Genomic DNA, 27,335 nt, shown 5'->3' with positions numbered 1-27,335 from the left:
TGCGCAAGGGATATGAAATTCTTAACAGACGAACTTCTAATTTTGTTTGCAATGGCAAAAAAACCATACACAATCGATTCCTTTTATGTAAAAGCTATTTTAGGTACAAGAAACAACCTTTTTTATTTAGAAGCTATTTTTATTAATAAAACAAGAGTTATTTCTGGTGTCTTCAACTGTTTTTCTACAGAGTAGTGCTTTTAGCGGCAAGTTAGCTTACCCTGACAAATATACTGGTTTTTATGTCCACAGTTACGGTCGTTCCAATACAAGCCGGACGTCACCTTTTGACCTTTGTCCGGATAGGAAAGCGCTGTCTCATCTCCATGCAGTCTTCGTCAGCAGCCCCATCGTCACTAGGTTGTCTTCCGTACATCAAACCGCCTCCATCGGTCGAAAGGGACACCAGGGAACCAGTCTACATCGCGAGAGAAACACAAAATTTAATATTGTAATTATTTTCTTTGATTTTTTTTTCTTTGTCCTTGTTTTTGAGTTGTAGGTCTTTGTATCCTACTCTTTCGATTTTGATGAGATAGGTGTAAAGAGAAGAAGTATTTTGATGTGAGTAGGCATGAATGCTACACAAGGTTTATTTTACAATTATTTTAACGTTTTAAAAAAAAAGTATGGCTGCTTGTACATTTTACAGCAACTAGAAAGCACGGACCAGGTGAACTGCCACCTACTTGTGAAGACAACTTTAGAGCCGTCAGTCCAGTAGAAATCCGACTCCCACTCTCTGTCGCTGCCACCAATCCAGAACGCCTCCCAGTCCGTGCAAGTCCTGTGACGGAAGATTGCAAACATTGGAAGGACAAACACGACTGTTCCTTGCTATCTGTCATGCATTGGCATAGCCTCTCGTCACTGTCACCCCCAATTAGCATGATGTCAGTGTTGTCATCCCCTAGAGCATTGTCACACAAGGAGCGGGGCAGGAGGCGGGGCTACAAGCTGCTCGTCATAGTGCTAGCACTAGATATCAGCATTCAAGAGCACTAGCACGTGGGACGTCAGCTATTGGTCAACTTTTCTGTGCTTAGCACGCGCAGCTCTTTCTAAAAATAGCCGCGACTGATTCGGTGACGACAAAGTCAAATGACAGTGTCAGAAACGCAACCTTCCACGTCACATTATGACGTCATCTGCGTCATTTTTTTAAACATTCTTTTGTGTTTCTAAATAGATCGGCTTACAAGGACTTCCCAGCCTGAACTTGTACATTATCTATAAATAAATAACAGGGTCAACCAATAGAGGCTCACTGCTGTAAAACTCGTGATCGACCAATGGTATAAGGGCTTACTGTGAACAGTCGCGATATCAACCAATAGTCTAACGGCTTACTGCGATAAGATGTGATCGTTGAGCAGACGCTGAGTGTCACTGTCCAGCAGGGAGGCCAGATGACCCCCACGTGATATGCAGTCTGCCTCGCCGTCGTCCCAGGTCTGAGGGTTGTACATCACCTGCCAGAGGTCAAAGGTTTTGTAAGGTATTGGCGTGGTCCTGCGCCATGTTGTGCGTTTCGTGCATAGAAAAGCATGCTCAGATGGAGAGTGTACATCGACAATCCTACTGTGCACCACTGACAATCTTATTATGGACACATTATTAGATAGTTACAAAAACAGATTACGCTGAAAACTGTGTGTGCAACCAGTTTTAAACGCATGAAAGGAGAAGCTATAGAATATAAGGTATAGACCTTCATATTTTCCTCTTTGTTAACTTGTTTTTATTTGTAAGTTTGTGTACACCATCTTCAATGAGCGTATAAATTCTTCAGACTATGAAGAATAGTCTTCCGTCTCTCATTATGAGATAAAAGCATTCTCAGTTTTTTTTTTCGGGAAAAACCAGTGTCAATGAAATATTTTCTATCGATAAAGTCCAGAAAAATCCAGGTTTATTATAAAAAAAAAATAGCATCGCTAGACAGGTCTCACCTGGAAGCACAGGTGACCCGTGTCAATCCAGGTGGACAGGCAAGTTTTGTTATTTCCTTTGATTGTTTGCCATGTGGCGTAGAAACCAGGCCTCGTTATCTGCTCATCTGATACAAATCTTAGAAGAAACAAAGAGAAGGTCTATCAAAAGAAACACATTAAAAGAGAGATTAAAAATAATCGAGGAATGGGTTATTAAACGGAACACAGAAAATTATATATTGAAAAGAACCAAAGAAAGAATATAAAAAGAAACCATTGTTTTAAATAAATGTTAATGGATTTAATAAAAAGATGTTAAATCATGCAAGGGATTAAATGGATTTGTATGTGTGATATAAATATTTAAAAACTAAGAGCAAATCTGCAGACTCTAAATATTTTACGAAATTAATATAAAATTATTTCTTCGTAACCTGCCAATATTTTATCAATATCGACATGCATTTTTTATATTTTTGTGATGAATATTTAGTATTATATTCTTCCCAATTTATTATTATGGAGTGAAAGTTAATTTCCCTATAATTTATTCCCTCAAATTAAGATTTCGCTCTCTTTGCTATTTAGTGATACACAAATATCTTTAACAGCCTCTCAAATTAGATGCAGCTGTTCAATTCCCAATCATTTTGATTCGTGAAACATTTTTTAATTCCTTTGTTTGGTTTCACTTGGAAGAAAAACTGTGTTGGGGAGGGCGAAAGAATAAAACAGTGATGCAGAGACGGCGGCACAGAAAAAGAAAACAGCTAATCGAAAAGATAACTAAACAGGCAGAATGACAAACAAGACAACAGAACAGGAACGAGGGATCATGCTTGAACAGTTTGTCATTTCTCTAAGTTCTGCTGCTTAAAGCAGGTGTTGGTGACTTTCTCACCTGAAGACCAGGACGTTAGCACGGGACCTGAACAGCAGCAGGTGCTCCTTGCCGCTCCAGTTGCCGCACACCTTGTGTATAGCCTCGCCGTCAAAAATCTCCACAAAGTCTCGCGTGCACCTGTAGTGGAAATTATCTTTTTACTATCGTCAGTACTGTTGTTTATCCCTCTGTACGTATGTTGTCCATGTCTCGTTCTTGTCTCAAACGCCAAGAGTACTTTACGAGCGTGAAAGTTAATAATAATAATAATGATAATGATGATAATAATAATAATGATAACAATGATGACTTAGTAATTACGACTACCTCACAACATTTGTCAAACGTGTGTGTGTGTGTACGTGCAAGAGAGAGACTGAAGAAGAAGCAAAACGTAAAAGGTGCAATAGCTTTGTGGGTGGTGTCAATCAACTATGAGTGGCTCACTATGTCTAAAATACGGCCGGTTGTCTCTTTCCTCCCTCCTTTTACCTTTGTTGATAAAACAAGTAGCCTTTTATAGTAGCCTATATATATATATCCTTTTCTGGGTGGACAAGGGAGAGTTTACCCAGTCACAGATACGACCGAGCCTCGAACCGGCGACTTTTGGCTGAAATATCAAGCCAGCCATTCTCTTTTGTTAACTTAGTCACTGCATCTTCTCACTCCACTGATTACAGACCTGCAAGGATGGCTTCTCTATTAAGTTTTTTATTTTAACAACCAAACAAGCCATTCACCTTCCGTCTCTCAGCCTTGCATCGCTGGCCGCGTCCGACTCCGTGAAGAAAGAAGGGAAGGAAAGTTCGATAATGTTGTCGTGCTCACTGACGTTGATGGTGTAGAAACACTCTTGCATGTTGGGATAGTGGCGGGGGAAGTTGATGCTGAAGACTGCCCCGGAGTACTGGCTGTAGGTCTCGTTCTGGCACGAAGGAACGCCGGCGTAAGACAACTCGAAACCCTCGCCTTGAGTCACGTGATCAGAGACGAAGAGCACTTCGACCTGCGAGCCGCTGGACTCGAACAGCAGCTGGCCGTCACGGTGGGGGTCAGCGCAGGTCACCGTCGTCTGCACGTCCGACTGCAGATCCCGGAAGTGCAAGAAGTCGCCTTCTGAGCATGCGCCGCTGTGCGGGTCAGAGAAGTTCAGTCGGCGGAGGTAGATCCGGATGCGGAAGGACGATGGTACGCTGAGCGTTGTGGTGCAGTGCATGTTGGGAAGGTAGGTGCCGGTTGCTAGGTGACGTGGGCTGGACAGAGTACCGTTCAGGTCCGTGATGATGTTGTCGCAATCTGTCGGAAAGTCGGGGTTAGTGTTACTGTAATATTTGTAACCAAATGATGTGTACAGCTGTAGACACACCTACATACAGATTACTCAGTAAATACTTATCTTTTCTGTCTTTACACTTAAAACACTCGGCTAGTACTTAAGTCTTAAGCCATATTTTTTTTAAGTCTTACTTTTGGCGATGTCTGTGGCGTAGACAGCTTGGAAGCCATTCCCAGATATCTTGCTGTCGGTTACGAACTGGATGATAAGTACGTTGCCCGTAGTAACGTAGTCCATGTGACGTAGTTGGTTGACGTCAGCCGTTCCACACAGCCGTTCTGTGGGACTGGTTGAATTAGACACGGTGAGCCAGTCCATGCACTTGCCGGAGTACGGCTGTTCCAGCTGGAAGGACTGAAACTGAGAGTAGACAGACCTGTGCAGACAGCAAGTGGACGATGGGAGATGTAACACTCAGCTACAACACAACATTCAAACTAACGGACAGCTAGCTTAGATGAAGAGAAAGATAAATAATGAGATAAAAGGCAGATTAAGAGCGAGGAAAAAGGAGGGAAACGATCTAAAAATAGGGTAAGAATTTTAGAAGTGTTGAAAAAATGCAAGATGATGATAAGAAAAAAGGAGAAGAGAGGATTAAAACATCTGTATGTATCGACAACTGTTTCTTTCTTTTTCAGTGTTCTCTTCCTTTCTTCAAAACACTTTAGACTACGAGGAAGACGAAGACCATAAAGCGACGACAGTTTAGTAAATGTTAACTTGAGAATCAACAACGAAGAAACCAAAATAAAACATAAAACCTCGAGGCCAAAAAATCCCTTGGGAGAAAATAAAAAATGGAAACTAAAAAAGAAACTTCAAACTTTGATATCCTATTAACTCTTTACAGCTTAGTCTCCTTCTCATCCGCTTAGTAAACGTTTATTTTAAAAACAATCGTGGAATGTACGGGATCCGAATGAACTGTAACAAGCTAATTGCATCGTTTTATCCAAAGGATCATTTTTTTCCAATCCCCACTTACTGAAAGAGCTACAAACTGTCTTTGTCATACACGAACTATGCAGACAGTTGTATTGAAAGAAAAATAAAAAAGGAAGTGGCTCTGTGGGGGACAGATGATAGCTTACCTGCAGCTCAATAAATCGTGACGAGGACGGCGATATGATGTACGTGCATCGACTACCATCCGGGTATTGGGACGGGAAATTAGGAGAAGCAATCAATCCAGATTCTTCTGTGAAATATTCTTTGCATCCTGTTCAGAGATTGACATGATTACCTGCACGCGCTCGTAGCTTTGATGCTCCTTAATTACCAGTTTCATTAATTACCTGCGTGCTTTTTAGCGGATCACGATGGACACAGGTGAATGCAGGTGTCGGTCTCTCAGTACTCGGGCTTTCTGTTTGTCAACGTTTAGTTTCGGTTGTCTTTCTTTTTTTCTCTCTTTCTGTCTATCTTTCTTTATTTTTTCTCTCTTACTCATACAACCGTTTGTACATATGAGTTTGTTTGTGTGCGGACAAGAGTAGGTTTGCTTATTTGTAGGTCTGTGGACGAGAAAGAGAAACAGAGAGGAAGACAACATCTCAGACATGAAAATGTTTTTGCAAGCAGTAAGAAATACTTCTGAGTGATCATCTTCATTTAAATTCAAAACAACCAAACAACAGCTGCACAAAATAAACATTACCGGTTGGCTTGCAGAGCTCTCTAGTCGTCTGGGTCCATGCTGAATCGTTTATCATGATCACAATGCTGAAAAGAATCGTGATGCTGTCATTAGTTTTTCGATAATAAGCAACAGACAATTGAACAGACATTGTATGCGGTCTGGTACGAAATCTTCACTGAGGATCTCATCGATTTGGAATTATTTACATGAAGATGATTGCAGGAATATTTGCTGTACTTTGTGAAGCGTGAGCTAATACTCATGAGGAATTAAAAAAGTTTTTTTTAACTTTCTGTGAGAGAGAGAGAGTCTTCTGTGTCTATTTTTCTTTCTGGTTCTCCGTGTATGTCTGTCGGTATGTCTGCTTGTATTTTTCTTTGTTTACCCGCCGTTATCCTTTAAACTTGTCAGCTTGGGTTAAATAAGGTTTTGTTAAAATGTCAGCACTCTAGTAAATTCCATTCACGTTCATACATTTGAAGTAAGTATCCTTCGTTTTATAATGTACAATCTGTACAAAACTCTTCTATCAAAAGACTGAAGGTGTTCACACCCTTCTGTCTTCATAAAAAAAAAACCCGGATGTCATTGGTTCGAACTCTCGGCTCCAATCGAGTCACGCAAAACATTTGTCGCTGTACACAAATAACCGTCACTGTCGTCATGGCTCTGATGACGTCAGTAATAACATTTTGTTGTGATGAAGCAGCCAACGGCTTTATCCAACGATTAACGGGATTGCGGTCTCTAATCCATATGATGTATACAGTCTGCTTGTGTAGACTAGTCGTTCACATCCAGGCTTTTTAACCACGTGAAGTAAACGCTCTGCGATCGAAGGACCTAAACATCAGGAGGGAACTAATGTTTATAGCTGATCAGAGGTTGGTGGGAGTCATGCAATTACCTGGGTTTTCCTGTTGTATTGCTCTTTATGTGGGAAAGCGGATAGCCGAGTGGCTAGACCTCTGGAATCCACACACACCTGACTCTAGGGCTGGGGAATGTCGAACATCGAGAGATGGGAGGAGTACACAAGAAATCCCTCCTCCTCCCCCATCAAAAAAAAAACATTAAAATTAAAAAGTGGGGTCTCTAACACCTACATCCCAACCATGACATAAAGAAGATTAGAAGATGATATTTACTTTTATTCATTCTTTATCCTTACTGTATAAGTCAGCAAAAGGTGTGGTAAAATATCTTTTTGTAATTCTAGAGCTAATCTCATCAAATCGTACTACTGTACCTCTTGATCCGTTCCTACCAAACACCCTCGAATACCCCACCAACAAAGTCAACAAAACATCTAATCAATGAATCAATCAAGTAATCTCTCACTCAAAAAAAAACAATAAAAAAAACCAGAAGAAATAAGGAGGTAGAAAGGCGATGTTCAGAAAGCAGATAATGATACATATTGAACTGTTGTGTCCGTGCTGTAATATAATTTGTTGAGATGGCTTATATCGCATATTCTAGAAGCTGGTTATTAATGTCACTACATCCATCAGCCCCCGCTGTTGGTGGTGCATACATCAAACCTCCCACAGCCGGAAGTCGTCGACGATGTGGGTGCGGTTTTTATCCTCTAGAACCTGGCTTTGCCTAAGATCACGGAAAGTTCACAGCCGCCAGTATTTTTATGTGTTTTGGGGGACACATACAGAAAGCTAAATATATGCAAACCTTTAACAGACATTCATTTCCCATAAGCCTATCCTGACCTTTAACCTTAACTCCAACCCTCTCATATCAAGCTATTAGTGTTTACCTGTCCACACAGGGGTGATCGCTTGTAAAACTTCGCAAGTCACGTGTCTAATTTTACAGGTTTTCACAACATATCAACGTTACTTCAAAAGAATCTTTTTCAAAGGTATCTGTAGAATACTATAAGATGAGTCAGAAAAGGAAAGAGAGAGGAAAATAGAGAGAACAAGAGAGGGTAGGGGTTCAGAGAGGCTAGCCGAGAACGAAGGAAAACGTTAACAGTACCATGGCACGTGACCAATCCCCCAAAAGAAACACACATGTTTCTTTCTATACATAATGAAATAAAATGCAGACACAAACAATGTCAATGAAGCAAAGACAGGATCTTATAGAGAGACTAACCCCATTTTTGGAAAAAAAAATCTGAGACGTCAAAAAAAAAAAGAACAGGATAGGCCAAACCAAAGCGAGGCGGACTGTGGAAACACTGTGAAAATACTAAATGTTAGAGGTGGCTGCATGAGCGTGTGTATCGCCCAACCTCCCACATAAACTGACAGACTCTGCAGTTACGACTCTTTTACGTACGGAAAGACCGTACGACCCCTTCATGCAGCCGCGTTCAGCTCGTGACGTGCGAGAAAGAGACTGCAGACTCCGAGTGATCGGTAAGGGCTTCGTCAACCCCGTCCCGTATCGAAATGTCCTAAAGGTCTCGCCAGCCCATCGGGATTGACTGCTGCTGCACAGAGCGGTAAGGAGGGGACCTCTCCTTCGTGCCGCTGCTGATAATTTTCTCCACTTGGGCGTGTTCCAGATGAAGAAACATCCAATCAATTGTCTCGCCTCGATTTTCTTTTTTATATGAAACCCTGATGACACGCCGTCCAAACCTCAAAAGATAATGCCCTGCTGATGCCAGCCAAGAAATAATAATAACAACAGCAACAACAGTAACAATAATAACATCAGAAAGAACAATAAGAAGAGGAAAAAGAAGAAGATTGGTATCAAGATCGAAAACAAGAAAAAAAAAAAAACACACACACTTTCTATCTCTGTGTTAACGAGAGCTATGAAATATGCAAAGTACTTCATGAACCTACGTCACTGTAATGCAGGTAGAGGACGTCGTGACGTCAGCAGTCCATTTCAAGGAGACAGGTAATAACAGTGACGTGTCGCTATAAGGTGTAATCGATTCTACAGCAGTTGATAACGTGTTTCCTAACGATGGCCAGGAGGGCTGCACAGTTTCTAAGTGCGACCCAGAAGAGGTGAAGACGAGGGCGAACGAGGGCGAAGACGAGGGCGAAGGCGAAGGGCTGTACAAATGCTGAAGACGTGGGCGTAATGGACGACAGGACTCCTGGCAAGACTTCTGTTGAAGACGGCGAGTGCTGCGAAACCGGAACAGGTGATGTGAAGAGGAGCCAGCTGCTGGTCGGTGTGACGTCAACAGAGGCCCGCGCCGTAGAGGTGACAACGAGGCCGCACGGATGCTGCGGGGACGGAGGGGACTGCAGGTCGGTGGGGGAAGGAGCCTCACCGTCTGATGTCACGATGAGAGCTAGGCCTCGTATTCTGTCCACTTCTCCGCTTGAAACGGTTACTGCAAGCCATCCAACGATAAAACATGCACTGCGAAACGACACCCGGATGATGAGAATTTAAAAAAAATTATTTTTAGTTTACTTCCCAAAACCTGCTGACCAGTCTAAACTATATCAGAAGAAAAGTATTTGCAAACGCTCATACTGAAGGGGTATGTGTGGTATAATTTATTGTCACCTTAAATGCAATCTTCTTAGTTGTCTACCACGATTATTGTGAGGTAATAACTAATAATTTATTAACACAAGAAATAAAAAGAAGTGAGAGACATACATTGGTACTGAAGGCCCTTGACAAGGTCCAGGGTGGCTCCGTTCATGCCCGGGTGACTCAGTAGCACGTGGACTCTGTCCATGTCGTTCTTTGAAACATCGTTGGCTAGAGAGATGGTAGAAAAGTCTCCACACAGGACCTCCACAGTCCGCCTCGCTTTGGATACCGGAAGTAGGAGGAGTGGCGCCCACAGCGATAGGAGAGGAACATGCAAAGAGAGCGCGCGCATCCTTCCCAATGGTCATTGCAGACATGCGCAGTGGCGTGAACCCGCCTTAGAAGACTGTTGAAAGATTAACGAAGAGTTAGCGACATAAATGATTCACGTTATTCTAACACAAGAGCCGTGAAGCAAGTATCAATTGCCATCCCTCTCTTAAATTAAAGGGAAAAAATCCTCTCTTATTAGAAGAAAAATTCTCCCACCTTCAAGAAAAAAATTCCTTTTCTAATAAATTTGGGATCGAAGCAAATGTAAACAAAAATTCACAACTTTACGAATGCCAGAAAGTTCGGTGGTGAGAGAGGATAGGGGAAGTTTCTAATGTTCTCAAGTTGAACGATCCCATAATTCCACGAGTTCGTGACTTTGAATTCAAAGCAGATGTAAGTGAATATTAGCGACCACAATTGTCGCCGTTTGAAACAGGTGTGTCATTCGTGATGAAGAGATTGGGAGATGGTCTTAGTTAATTAGCTACACATGCAGTAAATATAAGGGATTTAGTCTAATGGGGTAATTTTAATCTTTGACAATTGCGGTTTGTTTAAAGAAATTACTGAAAAACAAACTTGTATTCAAAAAAGTAACATGTAATTTTCTCTAGCAATTTAGGTGTTTTAGCCTGATATACATTGTTTTCTTCTGTGCTAAATAAACGATTAGCAATCGTCGATATTCCAACAGGTTAACACGAACGTACTAGATATTGTTGTCCTTTATTTATACTTTTTAACTCTTTTTTTTTTTACAAAAAAAAAGACCAGATTTTTCTCACAAAGAAAGCTTGTCTACAATAATACCTGGATTTTCTCAATATACTTTAGCAGACGAGATGTATACAGATTTAACGATGTACATCTTTACCCTGAAGACCTTGCATACCCATCTCATGTAGAAATGTAAACATCACAACATCAAATCCTGCCACAGTAAACCTTTTTCATGGGATGAAATATGATTGGTTGTAATGATTAGCCCTGGTGATGGATTGTTTACTCTCTGATTGTTGTGGCAGAGTAAGATGTTAGCTCACGTGTGTTCGTGACCAACAGTTATTTACTGTGTCTGTTAAGCCCTAACGGCAAGCCTGTCAGATCAGATCGTCTGATGAAGAGGTCCACATCGTCGAGGAAAGGAACTGCTTCCTGGTCTCAGACTGAAGATGAGTGGATATCAGTCAAGTCGCTAATTTTGTTCCATACCTCTAATTGTTGTCTCTTTATTTCTTACATTTTATTTCTTTTAATTCGTTAATTTATCGTGCTCTTGCTGTTGCAATGTCTGGGATGTAAGTTGACTGAGCTACATCTGATTTTAGTGTCGTTTGTCTTAGCATTTAATGTTTGGCGAAACAAAGACAGGACCAATTCTCTAATGTCACTTTTTATGTGAGATATGTTAAGTATTAATTTAATGATATGCCCTCATAAAATGTTTGATGCTGTCATTTAAAAAAATCCTCTCGTCTGCCATGTTTGTCACTTTCCGTAAAAGTTATCCACATGTTCATTAAAAGTTTACCATTAAGTAAATGATGAAGGAGTTTGGCCAAAAGAGAAAGGAAGAATAAAGACGGAATTGTTAGTCAGTAAATAAACAAATAAATGTTAGTAACTGAACGATTTTCGTAAAAGATAAACAAATGTTTCAAGTAAACTTCCTATAAATGAGCAAGCTTTGGATAAATGTTTTCCTTAAGGCTGAGATAAACACATTGCCTAAAGCAAACAATATTTGAACACGATTAAAAATGAAATATCGAACATGAAGTTAAATGACTCTTGCAACTAACATAAACTTCTCTACGACTTTGTCCTGTCAGTTGTTAATTAGGGGCTGCTTAGCTTGTCAGATGATGTATATTTAATACATGTCATTTTTATGCCTTTTTTTTTATCCTGCATCCTGCACGAACATTCCTTCCCCTCCCCCATCTCTCCTAGTGCATGCTGACACGCAGAGTAGGATCAGCCTGGCTTCAGGATTCTAGAGGATGAAGTGTCTCTCCCCCCCGGAGATGCTATCATCTGCCATCAGGTCACAACCTTCTCGTAATTCCTTCTCTCAGCTGTTTCTCCGGCTTTTCTTTCAAACCCGAGAATGTGGAATATAGAGGTTTACTAAGCGTGGGTTCGCTTACGAGGGAGACTATTTACTGGTTGAAAAACACTATTGACAATAATCAGAGTATTTTGTAACTTTTCTCCATATATTTTATGAGGACAGCCGTCTTACTTTCATGACCAGTCTCAAATGACTGTGATTTTTGTTGTTGATAAAGTCGTGTTTGTCGATTGTGGGGATGGTGGAAGATGATTGCCATAATAAAGTTTTTGATTGAATAATAATAATAATAATAATAATAATAATAATAATAATAATAATAATAATAATAATAATAATAATAATAATAATAATAATAATAATAATAATAATAATAATAATAATAATATCTCTAACATGCTAATTCCTCTTTCCAATGCTAAAACGGAAGCAGGAAGACGACAGGAAGAGACCTGCTAGGAATATGAACATTACTGTCTTCATTCAAACACATATGAACTACATGTAAACAGGTGTCACATCCACAGAGAAAGAGAGAGATTCGAACTCATGGCATGCGATTCTCACTGTCGTGGTGACACACTCCGCCACCAATCAACATTGTTAGTGCTTAAAGTGAATGTCAACTTACTTTTGATGTCCATACTGACAGTGCATTCTTAACAGGCAAACACCATCGCGGTTTGTTCACTGCCATATGAACAAGACCATCAGCCCAGAACAGAGGTAACGGTCCGACAGGTGTAGTGTTCACATGATGTGGTCAGGGTAACGGCCTCTGTCTCGTCATGGCGGCTGTCACGTATCGGTGGCCGAAACAAGTTGCAACCACTTGTTTTGCAAGAAACAATGTGCACAACAATGCTGGCTTCAAGACGAGCAGCCACGCCCCGACTAATTATTACATAATCCTGGCTTTGTGTCTCTACCCGATGAAACACAGGAATGCATTGAGTGCCTTTACAGAGAAGCTGGTTGTCTGTCAACTCTTGGAGAGTGTGAGTGTGTGAGAGACAGAGAGAGCATCCCGAGCAAGATTTGCTGCCACTGCTGTGCTGGCGCCTCCCTGCTGCTGCTGCTGATGCTTAGGGCTGTGAGCGCACGCCTCGGTGCACGAGAACCGTTTGTCACACGCATGCTGTACGTGGTGGTGACCACGCCTTCCTAAGGTGATGAGAACGGGTCAAAGGTCGACGACTGGTGCCAGAAGGCAGCCCTCTGTACATCTGGCCAGCCTGTAGAAACCGGGGAAACGGCAAGCATCTCTGTCGTTATCCGTTATACTTAGAAGACTCCCCCTCATCATTCAGCAGCCGGACATGTGACCAGGAGGAATAGTTTCGTCGTTGGCCACACTCCAGTCCTGCAAGTGTCATTGACAGTCGTGATGCTATTAAAAACATTTGATAACGGGAAAGGGAGAGAGCAGCCAGACTTAACACTGCGCACACATCAACTGCTCAGAATGACTAAATAAAAAAAATTAATATTTTTATTTAAATAGCGCCATTATCGCCATCGCAAGAGGTCAATGCGCTAAGTAAAGAATTTATTTATTTATAGAACTTTTTTCACCGTGGAAAGCGGCTCAAAGAGCTTTACGTTCACAGTCCGACAGAAGTAATACAAGTATACACGGTATATATATATCTTAGAAAGGGACACACACGCACATGCACGTGAAGCGCGCGTGCACACACACACACACACACAGAAGGTGGAGGAAACCAGTGTACTCACGGAAAGATCTCCGTTAGTCTGCTCTGTTATCAGATGCAGCTTTCAGAGTTATGGCTGGATCCAAGATCCGAATGTTGATTCTGACAATAACGGTCCAGATTTATACGAGAACATTAAAATTTTTATTTTGAAAATCCCTGTAAGAGATGGCACCCGATATTTTTTATAAAAAGTTTACCCCATTCGCTACTAGAGAAATTATTTTCTATTTAATTCATCATTGGTCTGATTGTTTGGTTGTTTCATTCCCTTTTTCTCGCTTTTCATTGTTTTTAAGATGATGCAAAATGTTAACGAAGGATATATTTATATCAACACAGCGAGGGCACAAACATTTGGAAACGACGATATTTTGAAACGATGAAAAGAAAAGGAACAGCAACTAATAAATCAATGAAAATATGATTTTCATTAGATACATTTTAGGAATCAGCCCTAAAGTATAATTCTGGAATCATGTCTGTTTCTGTCTCTCTCCACAGTCTTATCTCTGAAAGCTCAATGAGTTTCTTGAAATAATGTCTGAAACACATTTGTTTTTCACGCTGTCTGACACACACACACACGGTGTTTATAAAACTTTTTTATTCGTGTTCAAACTTTTTAGCACTTGCTATATTTTCTATCAGCTCTTGCTTCAATCAGTCACCATCAATATAAAGGGACCACATGAAAATAAAAAAAACCCATGTGATTACATCGGAAAAAGGAGACACCATATTTCCATCTTTGATCTCACGACCTTAGTTTTGTTTATTTGTTTATTTATCGCATGAAGTGCACCAGCTTCAACATCTAATTGGCGTCGATAACAAAAAATATACTTCAGAAACACAACTGTAAAAAAATCGTATTCCTTGCATTTTACATTCAAAGCTTTTTTTCATCATGTAGCTTTGTCTTAATCCTGCACGAGCAAGTTTGTTTACTCCGGTGTGTACAGATCGACTGATCTCTGACTTGAAGAGGTTTCTACTGTGTGTTTTCTTGTCACAAGTACCTGTCTCACCTGTCAATGTTTTCTAGAGAAGACATGTTGTGCTGTCACCGCTAGGGCCACACCCATCCGCAGGTACTCTAGGCACCGTGACATGGTCTCCATTCAGGTTTCTCAGGTTGCCTTTACATCACATCTTTAAATGAAGCCTTCCTAGGATTTGTTTTCACTAAAAATGCTCCAAAACCAACTTAATTTTCAAAATGTAAAGTATTTTTTCCAAAGAGTTAGGTTTAAACAGCACATAAGCAAACCATGGTTATAAACATTATTACAATATGACAGATATCACAACATTACAGATGGTAGATGCAGATACTACAAACATAAATTGTGCGACAATCATGAATGAAGTAACAATGTTTCACCTTTAATCCAATATACTGATCATTCTCAGTCTTTTATTAACCCTAACCTTTCTGTTTTAGAGTTTGTGCATTGTGCTGATTAACCTGAATAACTCCAATTTATTTACTAAGAGCAAATTTCTAATGTAGTATTTATAAAACATCTGCATAAATATCAAGGACAGACAAGTACTGAAAATAAATTCACACATTTCCCTTAAAATGGGTTTTAAAAAAATGTCGTTCTGAAATAAATTCTTACCAAAATAAAAAATATGGAAATGTCAGATGAAGCAGATTTGTCACAAGCATCTACTATAGTCTGACATTTATTTCTATATTCAGTCATTTGTTGGGTTTTTTTTTATTATTATTATTTCGCTGCTTCGATTACAAATGTCAGGATTCTGCATGGTGTGGACGACAGTTTCTTGGCAACCTGACTGTTTTGCATGACATTTTCCAAAGAACTGTTGCAAGCTGCTTCTATGAGAACTGTGTTCTGAGAGTTCTCTGTCGAGAGCAGTAGTCTTTAAATAAGAATTGTGCAACATTCGCGGGTCTTTAAATAAGAACTGTGCCGCTCCTGTCAATCATTGGGAAACCAACTGCGCATTCAGTCCTCATAGGAACTGTGCACTAAGTTTAGAACTACTTCGAGAAGCTTCTTAAGCACGGACTACTTGCTATTCCACTTCATTCTTCGACCCTCTTGATCTTCCTCAACGTGAATGGCACTAAGACTAAAGTAACCCTCGTTGTACTCTCATGACCATCATTAATGGTTTCAGGACAGAATTTACTTTTCTTTCCTTTTCTGGAAACGACAGAAAGAAAGAGAACATGGCAAAAACAATAAGAAAGATATACAGACAAACATCTAGGTAGATTAATAATAAGTAGATAAGACTTGCGATTTTTACGACGAAACCTCGACCTTGTCACTCAAAGGATGTGTTTCATCGCAGTGACGAATGTGTTGCCATGGCATCGCTCAGTTGTCAGGATCTCCATTTCTAAGTTTGTGTCCGCATGTTATCTGGATTAGGGCCTTGTCTTGTCGCTAAACTTTGTAGCAGTTCAACTTCGACTTTTTTTTTTTTTTTTTAGTCATAACTACAGACAGAATAGAAGTCTTTGTTTTTGTGCGTGAATTCAGTAGTTGTTCATTCACATAAAATTACTGGTGGACTAGATGACCTGCTGACAATGAATATTATGGTAGCTGAACTCTCTTATTATGAACAATTACACTATATTTTTTTGTCAGTTATATCCACTGCCAATGTTAAAGAAATAAATTAATCTACTTGTTTGTATATTGACTTTTTCCGCGACTGTAGGCTTGTTCAAAGTGTTTTACATGTACAATGTTCATTTACATGTTTTCTAGCAAAGAAAAGTCATCAATATACAATGCAGAATGGTGAAACCTTTGCAGACAATGCCCCCTTGCAGTATTTAGAAGTGCAGTTGCCCGCATGGAAGCCTAGACAGAATCAATGAGCAAAACGCCTCCATTAGTAGTGGATTACAAGACTTTTTGTCACAGAAAAAAAAAAAAGCTCCAAGAAAAGAGAACAAGACACAAGTCAGACAGCCAAAATGTCTTAATCACAACTGACAAATTTACAACGTCTACTACCGCGCCACACACTATTATAGTAACGATTTTGTTCTTTTTTTTTTCTTATTCTTTTTTTTGCCTGAGATGAGTTCGACAAAAGCAACTCAAGCCTCGCTGTCAGATGAGGGCAACAACGGGAGCTTCAGCAAAGATTTATTCTGGTTTTTTTTTTTTTGGTTTCTTGATATAAGGCCAGGTGTTATCTCAGAAACATGGAATCTTGGTTCCCAGATTGTGTACTGGAGCTAGCCAGTTCCTCTGCCCCAGCTTTTAGACTAACTGCTGTCTGGGACACTTCCATGTCATACTTTCACTGGCTTTGCTGGTTCAGTGATCACTGGAGGGTCTGACTGAAGACCAGCCGTTGCTGCGATTGGTCCTCTGCATCGACACTCGCGTTAATTGGTATAAGAAATGAACAGTGACAGATTAATTAAAATTAATAAATTTATAATAATTAGAATCACATGCAGATGAACGCGTTTTTGGAAAAAAACAATACTCGAACGTAATTCCTTTAAGTTTTGGAATCAAATTTTTAAAAATAACACAATAAAAATGATATCATCTGACTTTAGGGCTAACTCCCGATCGCAAAGTACCATAAAAGAAAAATAATTTGAAGATAGCTGGGAACTGAACACCTGCAGGAGGACTAAGAGTTGTCTATCTGGGACCACGGTCAACAGCACACCACAGCAACACGGGGGAGCTGACAGGATCGCTCTTTGTTTTGCTGTCACAGGTCGGTAGTTGGCTTTGAAACACTTCTTTAACTTTTATTCTTTATATTAAATCCATGTTGAAAGTGAACACATCCCTCTGCCGCGCAATATTGTAGGAAACTTGCTAAATCAGTCAAAATTGTTTTTGTTTGTAAATAGGGAAATGTGTTGTTGGTCAAAAGTGGGTTGTCGCCGTTGGCTGTACACATTCTTTTAAAGGACTAGCTTTTAAACAGTTTGGTAAATTTAAGTGCAAGATACTATTTTCCTGAAATCTTCCTCCTTACCGAGATACAAAGAAAATAAAAATTGACCTGAACGACTTTGGTTGATAAGATTTCCAGCAACCAGACGACTTTCTCTTTGTCAGCAGACACTTTTATTTGTGCGCATGTGCGTGTGTGTGTGTACTGCGTGCGTTCTTTCTTACTTTCGGAGAATGTGCTCAAGAATGGATCTCTCTGGAAAGTAGGATGCGCGTGCTAGATCGCTTTTTTTTTTTTTTTTGCTGACGCCGTATTCACCACGACTACGACGTCATCACCACCCCGACGACAGACAAATGCGCATGCCCAAGCTGATTGCACGAACAACTGAGCATGCGCCCACTGTTTGCAGGACGATCACGATGCTAATCTTTGCGTGTCTCGTGCTGATGCAATGTACACTGGTGACGTCAGACGACCCTTGCGCTGCCCACGCCGGAGGATGTCACGCGTCCTTCGGTCTGGACGTCGCCTTCGAAGACCTCTTCACACCGATGTGCAACACTCACTCTGTTTGCTACGCATGCGTGAGCAGGATATTTCTGAGCTATCAATAGTCGTGGGTCTTCTCTGTCTCTCTCTCTGTCTCTCTCTCTCTGTGCTCAAGACAATCTCAGGAATAGTTACTAGGAGATCGCACATAAAATCGACACGCACAGATTCCTGGGTGCGGATGAAAATCGTTTGGGTCAGGATGATGAAAGGAGACGAGTAGGAGGGAAAACGTGACGAGAGAGAAAAAAAGGAAAATACTTGCTGTCCTGAAAGACTGGTTGTGAGAAATTCAGAGAAAATATTTCGGATAAAATGTGGGAGGACAGGCAGAAAGTTGTCATAATTAATTGACCGAGTATAATGAAGAATGGCAGGTCGTGTGGGGACAAGAGGTTCATCGATCTCCCAAAATGGCGGAGAAGAACTTGGTGAAGAGACGGTAGATATTTTCAGGAACAAAAATACTTCAAACCTTTAGTTATATCTGCGCCATAGCGACAACATCAAGGTAGAAGGAGAAGGAGGCTGGAAGATAATAAGACAATGATAATGACAACAATAATAAGTAGAAGAAGATTAATAGTTTTGGGGTAGAACTGAACAGAATTTTGGATTATATTTATATTGTAGATGTAAACTTCACAGGGCAGTGATCACGGTTTCACCAAAGCTGACTGCGACAGCGCCTTCCTCGCCACCATGCACCAGGCCTGCACCAGCCTCAGCAACACCGACGAGTGCACCATTCAAGCCAACAGTGTGTACGGCATCGCGACACGGGTGGTTGGCTCCTCCTTCTTCCACGCACCCGGCCACACGGAGCTTTGGTGTATCGAGCACTTCGTACCCGACTGCCTTCCGTCGATTCAGGGTAGCACACACTCCGTGATCCCCAACTGACAGACATCTCGCTCGGAAAGCTTCCAGAAAATGTTGAAATGTTAAAGGTTTACTAGAACACAAAATTGCTTTCAAATGACTGCGATGAGCTCAGGACAAGATGGTGGTTACAAAATTTAAATGATTGACTTCCAGATTCAGTTCATCATCGTCAAAGACATAAAAACAATGGTGATGTAACGAATCTCTTCTATAAAAGTACTAAGGTGTGGGTTGAAGCTTTTCTTTGGGTAAAGCTCAATAAAACTATCTCCTAATCTAGGTGAACTCTTCTGTTTTCGAAGTACACGCCTACAAACACATGGGCAGTCCTGATGTCCGTGGTGTTGACATTCTCTACATGGAGATGGTTGTCGGTTTGTAACTCGATAACAGAAGGAAGACAATCCCCCAAAATTTTACAAAATGAAGAACCTTTAACCAGTTATTAGAATATAGCACCCAGCTAGGCCTTTAACTAACATTTTGTCACATCTCTCCTTTTTGTCGGTAGCTTTCACGATGAAATGAATCCGTGTAGTCTTGTGATGTGAGGTTCTTCATTTCTTGATGTTCGTCGTCTCTGAATCCTTGTGTATCGACATCGGAAGGAAAATAAGCTCTCTGAGTCTGGGAAACAGTATCTTGTGCTGAGTTCAACTTACTTTCAAAAAAACATCTCTAGTAGATGTTAACATATTTTATTGCAGTCGATGAGCCAGGATAGAATTTCATTCCTTGCGTTCGAAGCCGTATGGGGTCAGCTATTTACAGATGTTGTGTTCTTAACTCCCTTTTGTTCAGGACTTCTACAACAATACTTTAAACAGTTCTCTCCCTTCTACCAGGCAGCAAGATTTACCCTGTCATCCTCTCAGCTACTTAAGTTCATCTTATTAACACTTACGATTATAAGATCAGTTTCATTTTTTGGTACCTAAAAAACAACAAAGCATAAAAGAAAGTTTATGCTGCCGAGAACAACCAGAAACAAACTAAAAGGCAGCAGATTTGTTTTAAAATTTGAAAAAAAAATTATTATTAGTTTTTCTGTTTCACATCGCCATTTTTTACAATCAGAACGCGTGAGTTCAAAGGCCGAATCGTTTGTAAGGTGAACATACTGTGATGCTGAACTTCAAAAATCTTTCTGGTAGCGACAAGAAGTCCTCTGTATGATTGTCGTGGGTTGTCAACAGAAAAAAAAAATAATCAAACGGATTTAATAAAAAAAAAAACCGCAGCATGAAATCCTTCTAAGCATGACAAACTATTAGTTGATGGCAATGAAGAGGATCGTTGTTGTGACAATACCTGTCAGAAGCTCTGTCTGTCGTTTGTACCTGTCTGTGTCGCTCAGGTTTTTAGTTTTCAAAGAAAATCTAAGAAAGCTTTATCTTGAGCAAGGAACAGTGACACAAAAAATGTTCCACAGAAAAATCAGCTGGCAGATAAACAAGTACTGATAAGCTCGCAGTTCAAACCTATAAAAGAACTTCTCTCTGACTCACAATCAGAAGAGTCGCAAAAATAGAAACTTCATATCTTGACTTACGTAAGTCAGCTTCTCTTTGATTGTCTGCTTGCTCTCCAAACCTATATAACACTTTTCAGTATGACAAAATATGTGTTATTCTAGTTCACTGTCTGGATTTCCAGTAATCTGTCCATCGTACTTTATATTCCTCCTGCCTCTCTCTCTCTTCTTTACATTCTTTCCTATTTCTCTGTAATTTTGTCAACCGCATAATTGGTTGATACATCTTATTTACCTTCTGTTCATAGTATTTATCTTCCATCGTTTTATTTATTCATCTATGTTCCAGATACATGTCTGTCTATACTTACCCTTCTGCCTCCTTCATCTCTTTTCGAGTCAAACATAAAATGTCACTGTGGTGCTGCATATTAACAGAAAAATACATTGTAATCATAAATCCACACCGAAAACTACGGTCATTTCTGATGTAACGAATTATAAATTATCAAAAACCGAAATACATTAATCAGTAAGTAGTTTTCAACTGCCACGAGTGCTGTTGCACCAGCATATGTACCCATTCATCGTCTGTCACTTTTTTTGCTCGGGTACACTCACTTTATTTATAATAATTGTAAACAAATCTGGGATAAACTGTTAAAAAGATTTGAATAGACACACGCTGCTAATCTTTAACACACTATAAATTGAAATGATGCAGTATGTTTAAATACTAAGGTATGTTGTGAGGTATGCAACATTTTATTTTTAAATTTTATCTAAAGGATGGAAATCTGAGATTGAAGACAGCCTGGCATACATACATATATAAATCCACAAATATACACATACATACGATTTATAAACTCAGTTGACTACCTGAACAGTCACACTGAAAATGTAAATGTAAATGGCTATCTCGGTTATTTCACCGACACGCTGTTGTATTTTTTTCTTACCTTTTGTACCCAGACATTGATTAAAAAAAAATGTTCATTCTCCACTGCCCTCTTTCTCTCGTTCGTTTTCTTATCTTGTAACTGCTTATCTGTACTCAACCTTCAACCTCAGTGAACTAGAATCACAAAGTTTTGTCGATTCACCAGAATGATGTCACTGAAGTTACTTCTTGCCCTCGCCCTGGTCGCTGTCGTCACGGGGTCACAAGAGTTCGAGGTCGGGGCGAGGCGCCGGCGAGAAGTGTGTGCAGAGCACTCGAACGGATGTAGTATCCCAGGTGACCTCCCCTTCTTCTACAAGAATACCTTCACCCCCGCTTGTGACCGTCACGACATGTGCTACAACTGTGTAAGTACACTCGACAGGTAACATTGAACAGGTGTATAAACACACCTGTGATGGACACGTGGATGTGGCGGCTGTGCGATGACGTCACTCACTTTCTGTTCTCCATCCCTGATAAATTAAGATGAAGACCCTGACTTCCGCCAATTTTGATTCTAATAATGCCTGCCTCTCTCTCTCTCTCTCTCTCTCTCTCAATATTCAGGTATTGAGGTTTGCAGTCCATTGAATTACCTGTATTTTGGCGGAAGAGCATGTATAATTAAATTGTAAACAGTAAAATAATGTATGATAATAAATGATAAGATATATGTCACAGAGATATGTGTTTGTCGCAATGAGTCTTGTTTCTAATATATAATGGTTTAGAGTTAGACTCATGTCATAGGTCAGGTCCCGTCTCGTGTGTCAAAGTATGTGTCATGCCTCCTTTTGTCTGTCATCTATCATGCTTGATGTCATGTCGTATGGTGTGTCATATGCCGTGTCATTTCTTTTTCTGTGTTTGTATGGTCTTCCCTTCTATGCTAGACGGTTGTCATAATGTGACATATTTTGTCGGCATCTGCACATCGGGCAGGAAAGAAGCAGCCGCACCACCATGATGTGAGACAATCCACTTCTCTGCATTTTGTTACTGACTAATAATCCCACCTGTGCTTGCTTTATGTTCAGGGTTCACTGCTGGGGTACACCAAAGACCAGTGTGACCAGTACTTTTTGAACAACATGTTGAAGATATGTGCGAGCGTCAGGCGGCGCCGTGACACTCTGTCCCGCAAGTACAGAAGCACGTGCACGCTGACCGCCACTGTGTACTACGAGGGCGTTCACCTGGCAGGTGCCTCCCACTTCCGTGTACCTGGCCACACAGATCCTTATTGCACAACCGACTTGGTCCGTACATGTGTGCCGTAAAAGCTTCAGTAAACTGAGGATTTCTACAGGAATGTTTTTATGTGTTTGCTAGCACGTGTGTGTGTGTGTGTTAGTTTTCTACCAACCTGTCTGATCCTTCAAACATCCATCCATTCAGACATGTATTCAACTATCGCTTAGTAATTACTATAATAACTTAGGGGTTAGTATTCAGTGCGCTCCCCTGCCTATTCTTTTCTCATAGCAACTGAGTCGACGCTAAGCTCTGCACACCTTGACAGGCTTTCTGTTGGAGGAGGTGGTGTAGGTGGTGATGATGGAGGTGAGGGGAAGGGGTGTGGTAATCTTTCTACAGATACTGACTTTTTTTTTTTTGTCTCGTAAGTGAATACTTTCCATGTGGGAAATGTTTGCCAAAGATAACACAAACCATATCAACGTGGACTGTCTACAGACAGTGGATGATGTAATAATAATAACAACAACAATATTAATACGTTGGCTTCTAATGTGCTGTACTCCCAACCAAAGGCAGGCTCACCACTTTTCACAAACAAAAATGCAAGGACAAACATTTTGTGGTCCTGTCGGTGAAGCTAATGGAGTGCCAGGGGTCGCTCTGCATCCCCCTTAGAAACCAAGATCCTGAGGCCCGTTTCACGGGAGGAAGAATCGTGGGTGGTGGGAGGAGGGAACATGAGCAGAACATGGAGGAACTTTGATAAACCCTGACGTTTCTTATTTTTTATAATTTTCTTACATCATTACAGACAAGGAATGATTAATTTTCAATGCCTCGCTAATTTCAAACCTTTATTCTCCCCTTTTCGTAGAGTGAACTGCTGCCACGTGTACTCCATGAAGTAGGATGACGTCACTGGGGTTACTCGGCCTCCTTGCCCTCGGGGTGGTCGCAGGGTAGCTGAGTTTGACCGCGTGAAAAACGAGACATATGCTCGCAATATGGCGACGGTTGTAGCATTGCGGGTTATCTCCCCTTCACCTACAAGACAGAATTCACGTCCTCCTGCTACCGCCACGATATTTGTGTGATTGTGCTTGAATTGTGTGTCTGTGGGTGGGTGAGGGCACACACACACACGCACGCGCTCTGACACGTGGTGTTGCTGTCTTTTTCTATCGGACGTTTTTGGGCGTTTTTTTAAACTGATATCTCCCGCGCTAGGGAAGGTCGGAGTGCACGTGGTGCAGACAGCCAGGGGTCACTTGACCCCCCCCCCCCCGTTACTACATCGACAGGTGGGCGGGTACAGGTACACAAACATAGCCGACTGCCCCTAGCAATAAAACGTCTTTCTTAGCCGACTAGTACTTGCTGTAGGCCTTACACCATCATTGCTAATAAGCGATACGATATGGAAAATATAAATTATTATAATTAAATACATCATTGTATCTGGTGTAAACATAGCTTCATCTTTCAACAGAAAAGCGTTAGAATAAAAACGGAAAGATTAGGAACACCTTAATGAACAGAAAAAGTCATTCACTTTCCTGTGTGATTTACTTGTAAACTAAGTTTCCTCGGGATGCATCTTGATAAATGTAACAACGAATCAGGCTAATTAAATAATTTAAAACAGTGAGAGATTATTTTCTTCTTTTTAAAGATTTAATTGTTTATATCTGTATTGAGAAAAAAACTTTCTTTGCGGATAACGTAACTACCAAAACACACAGAAATGGGAGATAACCATCGCTAACATTTTTATGTGGCTTTCGTCCCTTGGATGAGTTTATCCTTTGACAGCTGTTTAATAATAATGATGATTAACGCGCAGCATCACTTCTAAGATAGATCGGACTGTCTGTGCAGACCAATAATGATACATGAAAGTAAACAGTGAGGTTCGTTTAGACACACTGAACAACACGAAGATGAGGTACAGGATAAGTAAACAGTGAGGTACACAAATTTTTTTACAAATCTAATTATTATTATTTAAGGAAGAGACAGACAAAGATATATAAGTGAATGAGACAATTGGAGCCTAGAACCGCCAAGACCATCAACCAAAGACAGATGTATTTTGGAATGACAACATACCTTGATTGCTTTTCATCTTGCAGGGAAACTAACAAGTTTGCTCACATGCAAAAAAAAAAACAAAAGAGTAAAAAAGAAACTAAACAAAACAACTGCTAGTTACAAGATGATTACAAGATGAGGCTAATGTTGTCAGGGAAACAGGGAAATGTCTTATTTCCCTTGTAAGCGTAGTTCGCGAGTGTGTGCGAGTGTGTGTACCTCGTGAAAATAACAGAAAAAGGGTGTAACTCTTAAACCGCGTGCAGGAGCACCACTGATGACACGTGACACTAGTAACGACAGCTCACCACCAGGTGTTTCGCTCAGTGAACAGTGTGTGACATTCCCAACGCAGGCGCCGAGACGGTTGGTCCTACCTGTACAGGTGTGAATACAGACAGGGGAAGCTGTGCATTTAGTTTCTTGCCCAGTCAAGGTAAACAAATATGTTTTTATATTTTCCTGAATTCTAAATTCTGATTTCACGGCAAAAGTTTTGTTAAATTGTTTCATGAGAAAAAAATTAACGTTCAGTAAGAAATCACGTGATGAGTTTAACTCAGGGAGACTAATAGTAGCAGTGAGTGGTAGTCTCATTAGTCAGTGAGTGGTAGTCTCATTAGTCATTAAGTTACAGGAACTAATGTGGAGGAATGGTTAAGGAGGACCCTCTGAGACAGATCCCTAACTACAGGAGGGCCTGAGAGACTTCTTTCTACACCGGACCCACCCAGGGGTGACTGTCAACCGAGGGAGGGCTGGGTAGCTCGAACCTATCCGGGTAGCCCTGGAGTTTCTTCCCTTGTCGGTCGTGGAGGAATGGAGCATCCTGTCGACGTTTCCACGAATGTTCTGGCCAAAGATTCTGGAAGTGTCTACCAGCCTTTGTGTTTCCATGGGAATATGTGCGGTGGCGTGTTAGTGTAGTTGCTAGTGTGACAGCGCACGTGCCTGGCAGTGAATGGGTGGAGGACGAGCATTCCTGGCGCTGAGGTTCGTGAGAGCATCCTACATCGGGATGGCAGACGGCAGATGACGGGAATTGTAAGTATTATCTTCGACTTATTCTAATTTTTCAGTGTGACCACTGTGGTTGTCCGTGACAATTGGTGACCCGACGTGATTGCGGGGCTGTCTGTCTGTCACGTGCCTCATGTGTTTTTCGAACTGTTTAACCCCTTGGTGGCTCAGTGACTAAACGTGTTTGTCGAGTGTATGTGGAATGTAAGAGAATATTAGACTGGAAAAGGTTAAAAACGTGACAAGCTGTTTAGTGAACACTACTCACCCAAAAGTTTGGCCAGACAGAGCTGTAGAATGTTACTCAGGCCAAAGATGTAGAGAAGGAAAGACGTGGTGAGTCACGAGTGGACATCTCCCGAGAGAGAGTTGTCTGTTGTGAAGGGTAGTGTCCATCAACTTGCTTACGGCGCGGTACTCACCCGTTTGTGGAAAAACCTCGCCTACACGAGTTATGACAACTTTTTGTTGGGTTTTTGTTTATGGAATAGTAATACAACTTATGTAAATTTTTGAAGAATGAACGTATGAGGAAGTTATGTGGATTAGAAAATATGGTTGAAAATAGAAATATAATGTAGCTTTGAGTTACAGGTTGTAGGTGTCTGGACCACAAGAGCAGGAGTTCTACTGGAGAGAAGAATCGCCTCTTAGGAGCATTCCGGGAGCAACGGTTTTGGCTCCGCATCCAGCAGACGTGAGCTAGGCGCTGCGTGACGTCACTGACGGTTACCTCCCCTGTGGCTGGTGTGTGGACAGCCAGTGTGTTCAGCTAGTGTGTTATTCATACGTGACTCACTGAAGATTACCTCCCCTGTGGCCAGTGTGTAATGGAGGTGTTTTATTCATAATTTGGATTCCTGTTGACGATACCTGTGAAGAGCGGCGAACTGTAAGTAGAATTTTAAAGAGTGCAAGAATACTTGTGCAATTATAACAATAGATAATAGATTATAGGTAATCAAAGTTTGAACGTTTGCTTGTAAGCTTTAGACGATTATTGTAGTTTTCTTTAGCTGTGTCGCCAATAGAAATAGTGGCTGAGGCGAGCTGAGCTGTATGTTTGCATGTATGTTTGCATGTAAGTTTGATGTCATGTTTGCATGTATGTTTGCATGTAAGTTTGTAGTGTGTCAAGTCTCGAGCCCTCAGCAACTTCATTCCATGATGTGACAGCCTCCAGACGATCGTTGTTGTCTGTGTTGAACGAACGCGTGCGGACGTCGTGTGTGGTTGCTCGTGCGTCGTGACACTGTCTTGTAGTTGTTGTGTGGACGGATGTCCTTTGAGGAGTTTTGTGGCTTTTCTGTTGATGTTTCGGTTCATTTTTCACGTTTTATCCCCATCTACAGCTCAGGGTCACGGGTCTGTAATGTTCTACCCGTAGTAAGGGCACAGCTCTTCTTACTGTATTCTGTCTTTCTTTCCCTGCTTCCTTCACCTTACCCTGAGTGTGGTGTTTATTGGAGGAAGCTTGGTAGTGTTGTGAGCGTGTGGTTATCTCCCCATTAGGTACTCTTTCTATTGTTTTAAGAAAAAAAATTTTGGGTTGTTCCTCAAACTACATGTATTGAACTTGAAATCTTGATGATTAGTAGTGTTCACATTATTACTTTGAAGAATCTGAATTCTCTTCTTCGTTTGCTCGTTAGATTGCTTATGTGTTTACTTCATCTTTACAGAGAACTTGCCATTGGTGGCTTGTTGTGTTTACTGAGATTTGGATTTGAGATGTGTGTACACCCACTGCTTTGATGATGATTGATGTATAGTTGTTTCCTGACTATGATTGAACTAGGGCTTGTTGTGACGAACACATGCTGTGATTGAAAGTATT

The 27,335-nt window shown here is 40.8% G+C and overlaps 3 protein-coding genes across 4 annotated transcripts; 1 reads left to right on the top strand and 2 right to left on the bottom strand.

Moving 5' to 3' along the window:
* Window positions 1-201: 201 nt before the first annotated feature.
* Window positions 202-4,223, bottom strand: LOC112553151 (cubilin-like). Of its 2 annotated transcripts, XM_025220179.1 has the most exons (6): window positions 3,561-4,223; window positions 2,836-2,955; window positions 1,953-2,070; window positions 1,351-1,472; window positions 690-787; window positions 202-418 (listed from the first exon to the last, which is right to left on the bottom strand). In XM_025220179.1, the coding sequence occupies exons 1-6, from the start codon at window positions 4,034-4,036 to the stop codon at window positions 357-359; spliced, it is 996 nt and encodes a 331-aa protein (XP_025075964.1). In that variant the 5' UTR covers window positions 4,037-4,223; the 3' UTR covers window positions 202-356. The 2 variants fall into 2 exon arrangements, with proteins under 2 accessions (XP_025075964.1, XP_025075963.1); XM_025220178.1 differs by lacking the exon at window positions 202-418 and having other exon boundaries at window positions 551-787.
* Window positions 4,224-4,276: 53 nt separating this feature from the next.
* On the bottom strand, window positions 4,277-9,767 carry LOC112577450. Its single transcript, XM_025260521.1, has 6 exons — window positions 9,402-9,767; window positions 8,806-9,126; window positions 8,621-8,771; window positions 5,817-5,881; window positions 5,251-5,378; window positions 4,277-4,516 (listed from the first exon to the last, which is right to left on the bottom strand). The coding sequence occupies exons 1-6, from the start codon at window positions 9,628-9,630 to the stop codon at window positions 4,277-4,279; spliced, it is 1,134 nt and encodes a 377-aa protein (XP_025116306.1). The 5' UTR covers window positions 9,631-9,767.
* A 10,423-nt stretch (window positions 9,768-20,190) lies between these two features.
* On the top strand, window positions 20,191-22,495 carry LOC112553362. The gene is made up of 3 exons (XM_025220531.1): window positions 20,191-20,319; window positions 21,351-21,552; window positions 22,225-22,495. Exons 2-3 carry the CDS (start codon window positions 21,352-21,354, stop codon window positions 22,465-22,467), a joined length of 444 nt encoding a protein of 147 aa, XP_025076316.1. The 5' UTR covers window positions 20,191-20,319; window position 21,351; the 3' UTR covers window positions 22,468-22,495.
* The last annotated feature ends 4,840 nt before the right edge of the window (window positions 22,496-27,335 follow it).

The sequence above is a fragment of the Pomacea canaliculata genome, linkage group LG12 (genome assembly GCF_003073045.1).
Source record: "Pomacea canaliculata isolate SZHN2017 linkage group LG12, ASM307304v1, whole genome shotgun sequence".
Lineage (NCBI taxonomy): Eukaryota > Metazoa > Mollusca > Gastropoda > Architaenioglossa > Ampullariidae > Pomacea > Pomacea canaliculata.
Note: the sequence above shows the minus strand (reverse complement) of the source record. Positions and strands in the feature narration are given on the sequence as shown.